At 49.1% G+C, this 17306-nt stretch overlaps 1 protein-coding gene across 2 annotated transcripts; it reads right to left on the bottom strand.

The window, feature by feature from the left end:
- Positions 1-3268: 3268 nt before the first annotated feature.
- AQP8 (aquaporin 8) lies at positions 3269-12215 on the bottom strand. Of its 2 annotated transcripts, none has more exons than XM_008540287.2 (6): positions 11981-12215; positions 11589-11842; positions 8600-8726; positions 6625-6839; positions 5007-5141; positions 3269-3761 (listed from the first exon to the last, which is right to left on the bottom strand). In XM_008540287.2, exons 1-6 carry the CDS (start codon positions 11990-11992, stop codon positions 3713-3715), a joined length of 792 nt encoding a protein of 263 aa, XP_008538509.1. In that variant the 5' UTR covers positions 11993-12215; the 3' UTR covers positions 3269-3712. The 2 variants fall into 2 exon arrangements, with proteins under 2 accessions (XP_008538509.1, XP_008538507.1); XM_008540285.2 differs by having other exon boundaries at positions 3269-3970; positions 11981-12157.
- Between the last annotated feature and the right edge of the window lie 5091 nt (positions 12216-17306).

Here is a 17306-nt window from a genome sequence, read left to right as displayed (position 1 = left end):
AGGCGAATGAATGCTTTGTGTTTCAAGGAACACTAAAAGGAACGTAGTCAGTCACAACCCCCAAACTCCATGACGAGTCCAGGGACTTGGAGGGGAAACAGTGGCTTTGGGTTCCAAGAAAGGCGAATGCCTAAACCCATGCTGAGGTGGTCAGACTCTGGAAGAGAATGGAAGTGTGCAGGTAGAGGGGATGGGGGCAAGACCTGAAAGGCCTTGGTCTTAACGGTGTCTTGGATACATGAGCATAGAGCCCCTGGAGCGTGCAGGTGTGCTAGGCATGAAGATGTGGAATTGTCAATAAACGGTCCCTCTTTCAAGAAACGCCCTGGCCTGGACAAGTGTGACTTAGCTATTATGTGGCACACACCATCTCTGAGACTACTCCCAACAGTGGCACCATGTGGTAGAGAGGCGAATGGCAGCAGCAGCAATCACAAGTAAAATGTTGCGACATGAGAGTAGAGGATTGGCATACTTCCCTTTTGGATTGCGTAAACTCTCAGAGTTCTTGGACAATCCTGTGAGGGAGAGACGCAAGTGTGTAACAGTAGGCTTCCCAACAACAGGGCATGTGAGGACTCCACTTCTAGCAAAAGGGAGTGACTCAGTACTTGTCCTCCAAGGGTCTAGAGCAAGACATGCCTATTGGAATAGAAAGAACAGTAGACCGTGTGTCCAAAACCCTGGATTCTGATTGAGCTCTGCCACTAGATCACTGTGTGATTATAGGCAAGTTATTTAGCCTTTCTGGTTTGGGAGTTGGACAGCATGGGGGTTCCCAACCTTTTCCCCTTAAGAGGCCCCAATCCTTATATGAGGGTAGCTGACTGAGAAAATACATATGGGCAAAGTCCATTTAGAATCTCCTTGCCAGAACTCCACCCCCTTGCCTTCGTTCTGACACCTGCCAGTTGCAAAACCTTTGATTCAATGATAATAAATATAAGCTAACACACTGTCCATGTATCATGTACTAAGTATTGTGCTAATGCTTTACAAACTTTATGTTATTCCTATAAGCATCCTGAGGCAATATTTCCATTTTACAGATAAAGAACTGAGACTGAGAGAAGTTAAATAGCTTCTTCAGGCTTATACAGCAAAGAAGTAAATGTTCTGAGATTTAAACTCAGATCTTTCTCAGAATCCAAACTCGCAGCAGCTACATTTCACTACTATCATAGAGTTTCTACCTCTAACATCCTAGAATTCTGTGCCCTTGCTTTTGAGAAGACAGGAGGTGGGTTGGAGGTGAACTTAGGAGATCTGGGTCAATTTTGGATTCTACTCTGTAGGATCAGAATGAATTTGGGAGTCATTGAGATCAGCCCGTGCCATTCTTTCTGTCAATGAGTACTTAGTCCCTTCTACACAGCAAACACGAAGCCGAAGAATGTGGAGTTTCAAAGATGAACTAGCATTGATCTTCCTCTTGAGAGATTATGGTCTAGAAATTGACATGAAGAGATTGACATGCAAGTCAGGAGTGAGAAGAGTTACACGTTTTTCCGTCCCCCCTCTTAATGGGGGCCCAACAGGCAAGTAGGAGACAACACAGGAGACATACTGTCCCTTGTTCAGAAGTATAATGACCAAGGTCATGAACCCTGCAGTCAAACATACCTGATCTTGAATTTTGCACAACCTACCTACCAACTATGTGACTATAGGTAATGTCATCTCTTGGAACCTCAATGTGCTCCTCTGGAAAATGAGAACATAAGACTATCTACCTGTGTGAGTTTCCTGGGACTGCCATAACAAATGACTACAAACTCACTGGCTTACAACAACAGAGATCTATTCTCTCACAGTTCTGGAGGCCAGAAGTCTGAAATCCAGGTGTCGGCAGGACCAAAGTCTCTCCAAGGCTGTGGGGGAGAATCCTTCGTGGCCTCTTCTAGCTCCTGGTGACTCCTGGTACTGGTATGTGGCAGCCTAACTCCAGTCTCTGCCTCCCTCCTCACATGGTCTTCTTTGTGTCTCTATGTGTCCTTTTCTGTCTCGTGTAAGGATCCTCTCAGATTTAGGGCCCACCCTAATTCAGTATGACCTCATCTTGATTCTTACCTTAATTATGTCTGCAGAGACCTTGTTTCCAAATAGGGTCACATTCTGAAGTTCTAAGTGGACATGAATTTGGGATGACACTATTCAAGCCACTACACCTACCTTACAGGATTGTTGTGGGGAGTAGATGAGATAATGTATGCAAAGCATTTTGCACAGCACCGGGCAGACAGTACACACTCAATGAATGCTAGCTGCACATGTGTGGATATCTGTGTATATGAACATGTGTGTATATATGTATATATAACTATTTTGTTACTAGATTTACCAAAGGTTTATTTCATTATTTATTTCACCCAAGGAAATAGTAACTTTTATTATTTTTCGCTCCTTGTGAGTGTTCTAAGTTTCTTGTTTCTGATTTTATCACATTATTTCCTCCCTTTTTCTTTTCTTTAGGTTTTTTGTTTTATTATTATTGTTATTTTCTTTTTCCCCCAAAATGGTTTGGACATTTGGGGATATCGTGTCCATTTTCTCAGTAGGCAGTCTCTGACTGTCTTGGTGAATTTCTCTAGTGAGCATTTTCTTCACTTTTACTCAGGTGAGCATTTTGTTCATCTTGTAGAAGTGGGTGAGTTTTCGTTTGATGTTGAAGATTGGTTTTCCCTAGCACTTCTTTGTGGTGTTATAATGATCATCTTCCATAAACGACCCATAAATTCTTACAGAGAAGATGCACACTCTACTTGTAAAGTGGGAAGTTCAGAATATCTTTTTATCCTTTCTTATTCATTATATTTACATCTTCCATCCAAATATCACTGTCTCTCGAGCCCTATATTATGCACATTGTATATTTCCTTGGGAAATCCTTGCAGCTCTGGGCCACCCCCGCACCCACTCTCCTCCCGAGCTGAGTGTGATGAGTGGGCTGATCCACATCCTGGATAGTACTGGGCACTACACCAGACCCTGGACTCCGCTTTGGGGTTTTCAGCAGGGCGCTGAGGTCTGTGATCTGGAATTGACTGACTCGAGACCAAACTAGACTGTAGAATGGACTCTGAGCTTCAGACAGGGCTCCGAGATGGGGCTGGCTGAGTGGGGGGCAGGCTCTAGGTTGGCCAGCTACCTTGGCACTGGACTCTGAGCTGGACCCAAGCTAACTAGACCCAGGACGGCCAAGGCCCAGACTTTTGCTTCTTCCCCAGCAATTCCCATTTCTGAAGTGAAAGGCAAGCCAATGAGCATGTAGAAGGAAATGCTGGACTATTTATTGCAAAGCTAGATTGGCAGCTCAGGAAGCAAGGAAATACATAGAATCAGGGAACAAGAGAAGGAGAAAGAAAAGGGTGGGGGAATGAGCTGATGTACACACACAGCCTTCTCTTCCAACTGTTCTGCTACTGGAACTTCCCTGTCAAGAAAAACTCTTCTGTTGTGCTGTTTCTACCTCCCTCGGGGCAGTGCTGGCAACATGTTCCCCAGGCTGAGGGCTCTAATGAGCACAAAGGAATTCAAAGAACCTAGAGCATCCCCAGGACTTAGCAGTTGTCTGTCTATCCAAGAAGCCAGACCCAGGTCAGTTGCTCCTCTGGGCCTCTGCCCTAGCAGGAAATGAGAAGCTGTCCTGTCTGCAGTCCAGGATGGGTCCACTGAGGGCAACTGGAGCGGTAGGAATTCCACCATCTCAGCTTCACCGTCCCTTTAGGATTAGGCGAGTTTTCCCATCTCCAATGAGCAACCTACAGAAAAAGATGGCCCAGTGAGGTCTCTGAGTCTCTCGAGGAGAGACGCAGCCCTTCGTCAATGTCTCCAGGCCCAGAATTCTCCAGACAGGAAGTTCTTTCCTAATCCTTCCCAGTCTCAGTAGCCAGATCGCCTTGGGGAGCAGTAGAAACTCTTTCCTGTTTGGTTTCCAGCCCTTTTCCTGAAGGCGCCCATCTCTGCCATTCTGAAAGCAACAGACAGAGAATTATTGGTGATGCTTTTCACTGCGCCGTGGGCTAAGCCAGGACTGCCGATGGGCAGTGATGTAGATCAGCCCAGCCCGGTGACTGTCCTCTCCCAGACAGCGGGACATAGGCCCAACTTGTACCAAATGCAGACCCTAATCCCTGCACCGCCTGGAGCAGGAAGAACAGGACCCTACAGGTCCTTGAGGCTCACAGGAAGAGAGCCCGAGGAGAAGCAGTCAAGCAGATAGTCTCCCTCTGATGACTTCAACTTTATTATCTATCGCACGACTCCAGGGAGTACTGCTCACATTGTATTTTATGTGAATGGCATCTCCTGACGTGCATGTTCTTGGGGCACCAGATACATGGTTTTCTTTGTGGATAGGGCCCCCCGGAATTGCACAGCACCCTTGTGGGGAACTGCTCCTCCCCTACCCTGAGTCCATATGGTTGTTCGGGTAAGGTTACCCTCACGCCCCCTCCAGGATTAGGCTCATGCTCCAGACATAGCCCACAGGAGTGCTGCCACCCATGGCTACAGTGATCGATTCAGAGGTAGACCTGACCCAAGCTGGGCCGGTGCAAACCAGCGACCATGAGACCCAGGACTTTTGCTAGAGTTGTTGTTCTAGTTCCTCTGCAGTTGTTAGGCTGCTAGGATATAAGCCTAGAAAGCATCTTTGCCACTACTGGAGAGCCTAACCAAGCGTGAGGCTTATGCAGAGGACAGCTGAGCCTGTGAGAAAGATCAGGTTCGAAGGCATTGTTGGAGCACCTACCTGAAGCCAGTGCTACCTCTGAACTTTTCAGTTATGCGAGCCAATGAATTCCCCTTTATGGTTTAAGCTGTGTTCAGATGGATTTCTGTCACTTGCAACCAAGTGGCACAGAGCCATAATCTTCACCTCTGAAGAAGGCTCCCTCTTTCCCTTCTCCAGCCCGAGTGAGACCCCCGCCCTCCAGCCCTGGACGCTCTGGGAGCTGTCACCAGGTGCCCCTCCAATGGACCAGTGGCCCCGGTCACACTCCTACCTGATGAGTGCTCCTACAAGCAGACTGGCCAGGAGTGGGCCCAGCCAGTAGATCCAGTGGAAGTTCCAGTAGTTGGCCACCACAGCAGGTCCAAAGGCACGGGCAGGGTTCATGCAGGCTCCTGACACAGCACCCCTGCAAACACCCAGCCACACAGGTCACCAGGATCCCAGCCAGGCCCCACTCACCTCAAGTTCATTTCCCCAACTAGGCCTATGTCACACACCACCCAGAAACCCTCTCTGAGCTACTATATCATGGGGTTCTGGGGGGTTCCAAGGAAGACACAGGCAAAGAAGCTATCACTTCTTTTTCATTCAGAAGTGAAAGGTTTGACTCCTCCCTGGGCATACAGTCTGCCACTCCCTACACACCCTTCTAGAAGAATGGCCAGCAAGGCGTGCCTGTTGGGTGATGGCAGGAAAAGAAGGTGGATCCAGGTCCTCTCCAAAGTTGATAAAGCAAAGTCAAGCAATTGTCAACTACATGAACTTTGGAGTCAGGCCAACCTAGGTTCAAAACCCAGCCCAGCTATTTCTAGCTGTGACCTCTGTTTAACCTCTCTGTGTTTCAGTTGAGGTGAATGTAGCTATTTCATAGGTTGTTGTCAGGAGTGAATGAGAAAACGTGTGTGTATAGCCCATGTCACATAATTCGTGAACAATGTTAACTCTAATCTGGCTGACCTGGTGGAGACTCTTGTTGCACCACAAGCTTGGGGCCCAGGATCTCCTCCAGGGGACTGTTCTCCAGGTGTCTGTATCCTTCCCCCATTCACTCAAGCTGGGGTCCTAAAGACCTCATCCCTCCCCCAACCCGGCGTCTAGTAGGCAAAGCCAAAAGGAGTCAGTAGGCTTGCAAGTGAGTCACTAGAGGGCAGCAAAGTCCAGCCACAGCTTTACACGCTCTCAGCTCCCCAGACTCTGCTTCCCAAACGAGGGCACGGAGCTGAGGGCAGAGGCGGGAAGGCAAGAGTCGCTTCTGTGTCCAAGAGAAAGGAAGGAGTTAAACGTTAAGCAGTGGCTGCCTCATCCCCTTTAGCAGATTTGGGCTCTCGTTCCAGATCTGTCACTTAATTTGCCACTGCCCAATGACGTTAAATAAGTCACTTATGTCCTCTCCGAGCCTCAGTTTCTTCATATATAAAATGGGAGAAATAATCCCTGACCCAATCTTGTCTCCTTAATCCCTTCCCAAGCCTACTGAGAGGCTCAACATAAATGAGACAGTGGGTATGGAAGCCCTTTGTAGGACCTGACTGTCCACTGGCTGGACAAACATAGCTTGCAGAAATGTTTTATTGACACTATGAAAATTGGAAAATTCCACATAACACTCCAGTCTTCTGACTTCCCTGGAGTGAAATTAGAAGATCAGTCACCCCAGCCCATATTCCCACACAGAAGTAGCTTATCAGATTTTCATAGTGGTGGCCTCCTTAGATGCTACAGTCCCCACCATTCCCTCTTGTCTGCCTAGTGCCAGCCCACTTCCCTCATTTGCATTATCTTCATGGCCTCTGTTGGCAACTGAGCCTAATCTGCAGGACTAACCTCCTCCAGAACTGAGCCTCAACCCATCACTGGGCACCACAGTCCCACTGCCAAGGGACACTCACCCTGCCAGGATATCCACGGTGACAGAGAAGCCAATGGAGAATGGAGCCAGAGGGCCCTGTGTTTTCTCATTGATAGCACCCATGCATACGGCCAGTGTCAGCAGTGTTGTCAAGACGATCTCTGCCACCAATGCCCCTGCCACCTGCCCCGGCTCCTGGACTGTCACAAAGGCCGCCCCAGATGCATTCCAGAACCTCTCCTCAGGACTCACCGCCTGTGGAGAGAAGTGGCTCAGCCTCACCAGGGGTAGAGAGACAGCTGGGAGCGGAGGGGAGGGGGTCCTAAAAATGCATGCGCCCAACCTTTACAGCCGTGAAGGGTTCTGTCCAATGTGCAGCCAGATGTATCTGGGTCCACATCTCTGCTCCACCAGTTTTTACTGTGTGGCTCTGTGTGAGCTATGGGACTACTCTGAGCCTCATTTTGCTCATGTGTAAAATGGGGAAAACCCAGCAGTGGCCCCAGGTGTTGTGAGGCTGAAGCTTATATAACTTAGATAACCCTCTTTAAGAAAAATAATACAGTACAAAAATACCTTACTTTTACAAACTTGGCAAACACATATGACCAGGTGACCCCTTTGCCAGCCCCCGATAAGGCTCCTTTGAAGGGACCTGTTGCAAGGAGAGCTCTGAAGCTTAAGTTCCATCAGCTTCACAGGAAATTGGCCACAGGGCTTGTCGCAGCCCCTGGAGAGGGAGGATGGCGGAGCAGACAAGCTTCTGGACGCTGGACCTAAATCTGGGCTCTGCTGCTCACCAGCACATCTGAACTTAGGCACATTACTGACTTCTCTGTGCCTCCATTTCCCCGTATAAAGTGAGGATGATAGTAACAGCTCATAGCTCAGGTAGCGAGTGTCCTCTAAGGATTGTCTGCGGCTTCTGGGGAAGTCGTTGGGAGATTAAACGAAAGAAGATATTGTAAAGTGCAGGGAGGGTGTCCTTAGTCACCGGCAGCTGTGCCCTGCACTGCTCACCGTCATGTTTGACAAGTTTGCAAATAGCCAGGCTTGAGGGAGAGTCTGGGCGCCACTTTCCCCTGAGGATCAGAGCAGGATGGTCGCAGTCCCATTCTACACAGGGGAACAGGGTCTCATGCGGGGGCGTGGGGAGACCAAGGCAGGGAGGACAGCAAAATGGGATTCGAGACCGAAGTCTGCCATGGGCCAGCACCAAGAGCCATAGTCCAAAACCCGGCCAGGCTGACAGGGTGCCCCCGTCTCCAGCCCCAAACCCCCACACTCCACCCTCCCCAAACCCCTCACCCATGCCAAGCAAGGCCTACATCTTGAAGGGCCCCTTGAAGACTTAAGGGAGACAGGCAAGAGAGAAAGAGAGAGAAGGGAAGAAAGAAGGAAGGAAGTCAGGCAAAGAGGGAGGAAGGGAGTTCATCTGCGGAGTTACTTGTAGAGCTCTAAAAATTCTGTGGCTGAGAGGAAGAGCTTGTCTTCCTGTTGAGGTGGAAGGATTCCAGATATAAATTTAATATTAACTCCCATCAAAGGTAGAGTAACTCAGTTTAAAGGCAGGCAAGCTGGAGAACACTCAGAGAATTTAGTTCAGAAGTTTCTCAAGAGAATAACCAGGTTCATCCCGTAGCCTTGGTCGGTGTTCAGTGAGATGTTTCTAGAGTGAATGAACATGTAAATGAATGAATGAATCAATGGATGGATGGATGGACGAAAAAACATTAGAAGTACCCAAAGCCAGAAATAGACTCAGGAAGAGAAACCTCAAGTCTTGAATTCTGCTTCCTGGTCTGTCCAGGGAATGGCTGTGTCCAGACACAGACAGAACAGGGTGGATTTGGAGGGAAACAAAGGCCCTTTGAGGGTCCCCTCCCCAGTAGAAAGGGCCCACCCAATCCCAGTGGAGGAAACAGAAAAGAACTGTATACTCCCACCCTACCCTCTACTCCACTAGCCCCATCAGGGCCAAAGCCAGCAGCCCAGACCCCTGGGTGATCACCCACCTTGGCCAAGGCAGCCCCAATCAGCCCCCCACACAGCTGGGAGATCCAGTAAGGAAGGAGCATCGTCAGGTTGAGACCTCCAATCAGCGTGGCTGCCAGGGACACCGCAGGGTTGAAGTGTCCACCACTGTCACCCACAAAAACAGAAGGAAGTCATGAGGCCAAGGCCCAGGCTGTCACCCAAGGGAGTGTGTCCCAACCAGACGCCCAGCCTGACCTTGCAGGGCCAGAGTCAGTCAAGGACCCAGCCCAAGTATAAAACAGGAACCAAATCCTGCCCGTTTTCCCTGAGGTGCCTGGTGGTGGAGGGAGGCATAGGTGGGGCGAGCCGGGGAGGAGAGAACAGCCCTGTTTCTGCCCTACACCCAGACCCCAGGATGGCCTAGAGGAAGAGCGTGGTCGGAGACCACCCCTGAGCTCTTCCCAGACTCCCCCAGAGCTCCCTCAGCCCTTCAGAGACGTGGCTGTAGGTCAGAATGAGACCCCAGGCTCCAAATTAGTAGCCCAAGAGAGGCATCCTGGCCTCCTCTTATAAGTAACCAGGCCCCAAACAAGAGCTCCTGATTGGATGCTAAACTAATAAAACTAATTAACTAGTTAATTGCTAAACTAATAAAATCTCCATTTTTGGTCTGAAAGTGTGATTAGCATTGAGTGTAAAATTGATATTGGGCTTTATGGCAATGGCATTGGGAATTGGGAGTGAGGTCAGAAGTTCAGGGGTGGGTTGGGGATTGGTATCTAGAGTTTGGGATGTGAAGGGGGTTAGACAAAGTCAAACCTGAGGTCAAAGAGCCAGTGCAAGTTGACCAGCCCCTCCACTGCTCATGGAAAAGAGCCCTCCTTTTCACCAAGATGCTCAACCAGCCCAGGTCCCAGAGCCAGGAGGGCCCCAGCATCCTGCTAGCCCCATCAGCATCCCATCCAGTCTCACTCAGAAGGGGGAGATATCCTCAGAGATTGGCCCATTAAATCTCTCTAGGTCATGAAATGGATGCCCCCATAAGAGGGAAAGTGACCCCAAGAGCCTCCATGTCACACAAGAGCCAAAGTGCCCCCTCAGGTGTTAAAAGCCCCCCAGTGGGCCTGCCCACACCCAATGGACACAGAGCAATGAGCTGAGACTGGACAGAGAAACTTGGTTCTGGACAAAAGGACTTTGTCCAACACGCTGACACCTCAGGACCAGCTGCCCAGCTTGTCTGTCCCAGCTCTATACACAGGCCCTCAGGGGAGCCTCATGCATGATTTGGAAGCACCAGCCAAGGCTCAGACTCAGTAGGTGGAGAGAGGGACAGCCAGACCTACCTGGCCTAAATTTGGGTCCATGACCAAGCTCGGCCTGGGCTCTGTCAAAGCATAGAGATGAAGATGGGGTGGGGCAGCCTCCCACAAGACACTGTACGATTAGAACCCTCTCCTGGGCCCAAATGGGGAGAGAAGCTGTTACTCAGAGCATGGCTCGACCAGGAGAGGACTGACTGTGTGGAGCATCACACAGATTCCCGAGAGTAACTTCACACTCACTGATGATAAAACAATCAAGACACTTTCTAGTTTATTCATTCAGTGTTCGCTCAGCAAATATTTATTGAACACCTACTATGTGCCAGGTGCCATGTGGGGTGCTTTATATGCCTTATCCTAGATCTATTTAACAACCTCAAAGTCGGTGTCCGGCACGCAGTAGGTGCTGGATAAGTATTTGTTGAAAAGCAAATGATTGAATAAAAGGTTGGTGCAACAGATAGTCTACTGCGGTGAGTAAGGGGTCTCTCCAGTCAGCTGGCCTGAGTTCAAGCCCCAGCTCTGCCACTGAATAGCTATGTGGCCTTGGGCAAGTTACATAACCTTCTGTGCCTCAGTGATGCTCTACTTCATATGGCTGCTGCAAAGATATAATGAATTAATAAGTGTATATATATAGTATTGTATATATGGTTAGCACTCAACAAATACTAGCTACTACTCTTATTTCCATTTATACTGCTGCACACAGAGACTCAGCTACTTGCCTTGATCTCCTAGCTAAGAAGTGACAGAGGTTGCATTCAACCCCAGACCCATCGGAACAGAAGACTGTTTTTCATCTCACCTGCAGGCTTGGTTGAACATTTAAAGAGAAATGTTAAAGTTCTCTTTCTAGTCTGTTTTCTGGGAAGCTGTATTTTAATTTCCTTATTCAGATCTATTTTCTCAGTGAGATTAAATATAGACTGACTGGGTCCTGGCTCACCTGCCAGGCGCCACCCTGAAGACGGCCGCACGAGGGCTGGCCTGCCGAGGAGCTCCCAGCCTGCGCGCGAGGCTGTGCAGATGGAACCCCTGCCCTCCCTGCCTCCTCTCTGGTCACCGTCTGACAGGGAGACACTGCAGGGGTGTCTGGACCGAGCGGGGAGTCCCTCGGTGTGTTCTTCCTCATGTCTCTGCCTTCCCCGAGGCTGGAGTAACCCCATGCTAAAGGTAACAAGACCACAGCAACCTCCATAGGGACTGAGCTCTTCACATCATGTCACTTCGTGCCTCCCCCATGAGGCGCTGGGCCTGCCTCTCGGCTCTGCCTCTTACTGGCCATGGAAGCTTGGGCAGGTTACGTGGGGGTTCTCCTTCACAGCTGGAAAAGGAGGACAATAAGAGTACTTCCCCACGGGGTTGTTGTGAGGATTAAATGAGTGACTACCTGTAAAGCGCGTGGCACATGGTTAGCCCTACATATGTGTTGGCTCGGGAAATAGTTTAGAAAATATTCTATTGTTCCCATTTTAGAGGTGGGGGAGCTGGGCTTGGAGAGTCACTTGCTCAAAGCCACAAAGCTCGTGCGCTGCAGAGCTGGGATTTGAATGCAGGCAGTCTGACTTCCCAGCCCAGCGCCCCATCCACAGTGCTCTGAGAATGCTGAGTATGTGCCCAGGGGTCCCTGCGGACAGCTTTGCTCCCCACCCCTGGCTCCCCAGGTTAGCACCAGTCTGATGGCCAGAGCCAGTCTCACCTGATGTTCCCCAGCGTGGCGATGATGAGGCCCAGGGCCAGCCCATGGGCCAGGGCCGGCTGCAGCCTCCCAGTGTCCACCCCATTCTCGATGACCGACAGGCACCCGATGAAGATGAACAGGGCTGAGCCTAGCAGTTCAACCAGGCAGGGCTGCATGAACCGCTCGTACCAGGACACACGCGACCTGCCCCCCATGCTTGGCTCCTTCACCTTGCCACTGCCAAATTCAGGGTCACACATAGACATGGCTGCCTACAGTAGGAAAAGAGAGAGTGGACACAGGTGGGAGGAGAGCCCAGAAAGAAGCCCCTGGTGCTCCAACCTTGAATTAATTCTCAGCAACCTCTGGGACGGCCAGGCTGCAGGGGCAGAGGCCAGCAGCCAACTCACCTCTGCAGACATCAGACCTGAGACAGCAGGGACCCTGGCTGCTTCCTGAGCTTGTTGGGAAGCCCACACCTGCTCTTCTGAACACACCTGTCTCTAGGACGAGGGTCACTGATCCCGCTACAGGCTCTGCCCCTTTTAAAGGGCTGCAGAGGCTCCCTGAGATGCCAAGAAAGCAATAAAGCCTGGGTGGGAGGTGGCCTTGAGGCCCAGAATAGGAAACATTTTTTTTTATCTCAAATGGGCAGGGCAGGGGGTGGTCAAGATTGCTGAGCTTTCTGCCAACAAGGTGAAAAGGCATTGACTTAGCTGTGTCACCTGGGAGCGCTCCAGGCCTTTCCCAGCAGCAGAGGGAGGGCCCGGCTCGCCAGCTCCCCAAGGTCGCTATGAGTGTCCAAAAGAGGCTTTTGTGTGTATAAGGATATGAGGGGTCCCCACCAGGTTGGGACTACACATGGGCTATAACAGCAAACTCATCTTCAATGATTTTTCTATGGATTCCCACGGACATCTCCTCCCATCTGAGGTCTCGACACCTCCACTTGCTCTTCCTGCTAGCTTGATCCACGAGTGTGCAGACAGAAGACCGGCCACTGACAGAGGCAGCAGAAGCCATGTGGCACCATGGCAAAGCCCACAGACTTTGGAAACAGGCTGCCTGGACTTCCAGCCCAACTCTGCCAGGAACTGGCTGTGTAACCTTGAGCGTGTGGCTCACCCTATCTGCTCCTGAGTTTTCTCCTCTGTGAAGTGTGGTTGACAGTAACAGTACCAATGGCATAAGGCCATTGGGAGGTTTAAATGAGTTATATAATAAGGTGCTTACAACAACACCACACACATGATCAGCACAACGCCAGTGTCTCCTGATTTAGAACATACATTTATGTGTAACTAATATTTATTGAGCACTTTCTACATGCCAGGTGCTGGGCTAAGAAACTTATATGTATTATCTCATTTAAACCTCACAACAACCCTGTGAGGAAGGTACTATTACAGGCATTTTACAGATGGGGAAGCGTAAATTCAGGAAAGTTAAGTTTCCTCCATCATAGAGTTTTTGTGATCGCAAAACTTGTGGGTTACGTCACAAAAAGAACAAATCCCGTACGATTCCACCTATCTGCGGTCCCTGGAGGGTCAAATTCACAGAGACAGAAAGGAGAATGGTGGTGGCCAGGGGCTGGGAGAAGGGGGAAGTGGGGGGTTGTTATGTAGTGGGTACAGAGTTTCAGTCTGGGAAGATGAGATAGTTCTGGAGACGGGTAGTTGCACCATAATATGCATGTACTGAACTATACGCTTAGAGTGGTGAAAATGATCAATTTTACGTTGTGTATATTTGACCACGATTAAAAGAAAACGTGTAGGTTAAGCTACTATACTCTGCTGCCTTTCTAGGATGGATGGAAAGAAGGCTGGAAGGAAGGGAGGAGGGTTGGAAGGAGAGACAGGTTTCCTTAGCCGTTCGCCCAATATTTAAATACCTCCCCCCGCCGGTTACTGTCGTAAGAGCTGGCTGGAAACGTGGCGGTGAACAAAACATTGCAAAGCTTCCTCTCTGTGCTCATAGCTGTTCCCTGAGGGTTTGTCTGTATAGCTAGAGACAGGCAGAGAAATGATGTTAGGGATAAGAGGATTCTAATGATAACTTCTACCATTCATGGACTACTCACTGTGGATCTCACGCTGTGCTGAGCGCTCTGCATCTGTTCACAGCAACCCTGTGAGATAAGTCCTGCTGCTTCTCATCCCCATCATCAGAGGATGAAAACAGGCACAAAGAAGTTGAAGAACTGGCCCAAGGTCATGTAGATAAAAAGTAATCTGCTTCAAGACAGCAGTGCGTGTATCTGAACTAGAGTCTGACTGTTTGCTGATAGCTCTTTTCAGCTGGGGGCCCAGGACACAGCGCCTCTGTTGACCGACCGTATGTCTCGGAAGGCTTCGTGTCTGCTCTCTTGCTGGTTGCCTTCAGCCCCGTTCTCTCCCTCCTCCGTACCCACAGCACGGTGTACAAGCTGTTTCTCACACCCTCCCCCGTGTCCCTGCAAATGGCAACATGAGAGAGTCGTCCAAGCCGCAGCATCCCTGTCTCCCTCGTTCTTTGTCCAAGTCCTGCCAAGTGCTGCTTCAGAATATTTCTCTCCTGTTTTCACCCAGGGCTTGATTAGTTCTTGCTTAGTCTCTTGAAGAAAACCAGACCTTCATTATTCGCCTGCCAGATGCTAGGCCCTACACTGAGCACCTCACACGTATTGTCTTAGTTAATATTTCCAGCAATCTTTTATTTTCCCCGTTTCACGGGCAGGGACTCCTAGCTGATGTTACTATGATAACTCCCCATCTGGTCTCCATGCCTCACCCAATTGTAACTGATCCCTTTAATACTGGGAGCCAGCAGGGCACAGTTTGGCACTTGGGTCCGGGTTTGAGGATCAGGCTTCTCTGCTCTCACCTGCTGTCTGCTCTCTCTGCCTCAGTTTCCTCTTCTATAAAAGTGGGCTAATGGGGGCTGGCCTGGTGGCATAGTGGTTAAGTTCACGCTCTCTGCTTCGGCAGCCCAGGGTTCACAGGTTCGAATCCCAGGCGCAGACCTACACACCGCTTATCAAGCCATGCTGTGGCAGCCTCCCAAATAGCGAAAAATGGGCACAGATGTTAGCTCAGGGACTATCTTCCTCAGCAAAAAAGAGGAAGATTAGCAACAGACATTAGCTCACGGCCAATCTTCCTCACTAAAAGAAAAAAGTCAGTGAGACTGGACTAGTTCCCCCCGCTCCCATCCCCATTCAAAGTTTCTCCCAATCTTCATCCAGCTCAAGGATGTGGACTTTCTCTCACCCTGTCCAAATCCTCTTCAAAAAAAAAAGTGGGCTAATGGTGGTACCTATCCCCACTGGCTTGTTGCGTGGATTAAAGAAGACAATGGACTTAGCACAGTGCCCAACTCAGAGCATGTTCTCAATAAATAGTAACTACTTTTATGGTTTGTATTAGTCAGAGTAGGCCAACCCCTGTAACAAATAACCCCAACATTTCAATGTCCGAGCATAATAAAAATTGATTCATTGCTCACGTACTGGTCCATGGCAGGCTCTTCACCGCATTGGGAGTCAGGGAGCCCGGCTACTTCTCTCCTGGAGCGCTACCATTAGGTCCTCAGATCTTCTCCACCAGGGAGCAAATGGAGAAAGAGCAAACATGGAGGGTTGTGCAGGAGCTTTTTGTGAGCTAGGCCTAGAAGTGGCAAATGTCTCTCTCATCTGTATTTGATTGGCTGGAACTCAGGCACATGGCTTCACCCGACCACAAAAGGGCCTGGGAAACATAGTCTAGCTGTGTGTCCAGGAAGAAAAAGAAAGCCATTTTGTGAGCACTGAGAAACTTCTGCTACATATAGTTGTTATCCCACAGCCTATCCATCTCTCCACACTTCCCTGACATAAAACCCTTCAGTGCCTGCTTTGGCTTTCAGGGCAAAACCAAACCCCCAGAGCCAGCTGCCTAGGCTGCGGGTTCTACCCGACTCATCTCCTGCCTAACAATTTGTCAGATGAGCCATGTGCCCTCGCCCCTCCCCGCCCATGCTGTTCCCTCTGTTTGCAGTCCTCTTTTCCCTCTTGGCCAACTTCTCCTCATTCAAATCTCAGATCAGGCATCCATCCTCCCTGCCTCCTGAGCCAACTAGATATCAGTCCTCTAGACATGCCCCTCCCTCGACAGAGCCAGGGTTGGACTCAGCAGCTTCAAAACCAGTGGTTCTCCAGAGAAAGACTGAATGTCATTCAGAAAAAACAATGTATTTGCACAACACAAGAATTTTTGCATGGCGTGATGTCTCCATATGTGAGGTACTGGTCTCCCAAAACCACTAGAATACAATGGACTAGGGAGATAGTTTCTGCCTGAGAAATTGTTTGGCAAACTTTTCAGTCTTCCAACCCCAGATCTGCTTGACATCACCAAGGCCTCTAATTTTTATCCCTGTTTAGATGGCAGCAGTTCAAGACATCTCCACATCTGGAGGCACCTGTCTGCCATCCACCACCAGCTCCAGACAGAGTATAAAAGCAGGTCACATTATCCCGGCACCAACCTTCCCTCCTTTCTTGCATTGATGGCTGCACTGTCATGCAAGAATGTGATGCTGGTGCCATGGCAGCTATCTTGAGCCCATGAGGTACAACTTTCCAGAAGGGTAGATCATTGATAATACCACCAGGCCACCAGATTAACTCCAAGACCAACTACTCCAGACTTCTTGTTAAATAAACCTGAAGTACCCAGATTTTGTACCAGGGCACACCAGAGAGCCATGAACTCACAGAGGGGCTGTAAGATATTTTCAATTTCAGGGGAAATGTAGTTATGTTCAATATCTATCATACAACTTGCAAACTACTAGTTCAAGGTAGTCCACAGTTTTAATATTAAAAGGCCTTGCACAACCAGAGGCACTCACAACTAGAATATACAGCTATGTACTGGGGGGCTTTGGGGAGAAGAAGAAGAAGAAAAAAGGGCTTTACATTCCTTTCAATGACATCGTATCTTGGCAAAGCCGGTCATATGAGAGTTGCTATAATAAAAAGCAAGTACCACATGAAAATCAACGAGGAAGAGGAAATGAGGATGGCAATGTCCAATTTGATTCCGAGGTCTGAGAATTGTGCAGTGCCCCAAAGGTACACACATCCCATGATACGTGACGGTAGTATTTAAGAATGAAAGTTATTTAAAAACTCAACTAGTGCCCAGCCCCATGGCCGAGTGGTTAAATTTCCGCATGCTCCTCTTCAGCAGCCCCAGTTTGTGGGTTTGGATGCCGGGTGCGGACCTACTCCACTCAGCAGCCACGCCGTGGAGGTGTCCCACATATAAAAACATAGAGGTAGATTGGCACAGATGTTAGCTCAGGGCAAATCTTCCTCAGCAAAAAGTAAATAAATAAAAACTCAACTAAATTGAGTTAATTATAGATATTTCAGAATGTAATAAAAACATAAATAAAATATTTTTCCTTTCAATGCATGTGTATTTTTTTTAAATGGCTACTAAGTTGTTAGGACACAAATATTAAGTTTTTTGCGCCTAATACTTAATAAACAGAACTATTAGGTATTGCTGTTGGCCCAGGAACACGTGAACCAAGACAGTTTGGGAACCTCTGAAACAAACAATGCATGCCCTCCGTTTCAGGGTCTGGGAGCTGAGTTTTCTGTCACCAGCAGCAGACAACATTTCCAGCTGATACACTCCCTTCCAATGTTCCAGAGATACGGGACTTAGTTAATAATTTCTTCTTGAAAGGGGCCACTGTTCG

The sequence above is a fragment of the Equus przewalskii genome, chromosome 12, assembly GCF_037783145.1.
Source record: "Equus przewalskii isolate Varuska chromosome 12, EquPr2, whole genome shotgun sequence".
Lineage (NCBI taxonomy): Eukaryota > Metazoa > Chordata > Mammalia > Perissodactyla > Equidae > Equus > Equus przewalskii.
This window is presented reverse-complemented; position numbering and strand designations above follow the sequence as displayed.

What these genes read in the sequence shown, in the direction of transcription:
- AQP8 (XM_008540285.2), bottom strand. An exon ending in GCCACGCTGGGGAACATCAG is followed by an intron (nt 8,727 to 11,588) that starts GTGAGACTGGCT and finishes TGTGGGTGACAG; the next exon opens with TGGTGGACACTTCAACCCTG. An exon ending in CTTGTAGGAGCACTCATCAG is followed by an intron (nt 3,971 to 5,006) that starts GTAGGAGTGTGA and finishes TGTTGCTTTCAG; the next exon opens with AATGGCAGAGATGGGCGCCT.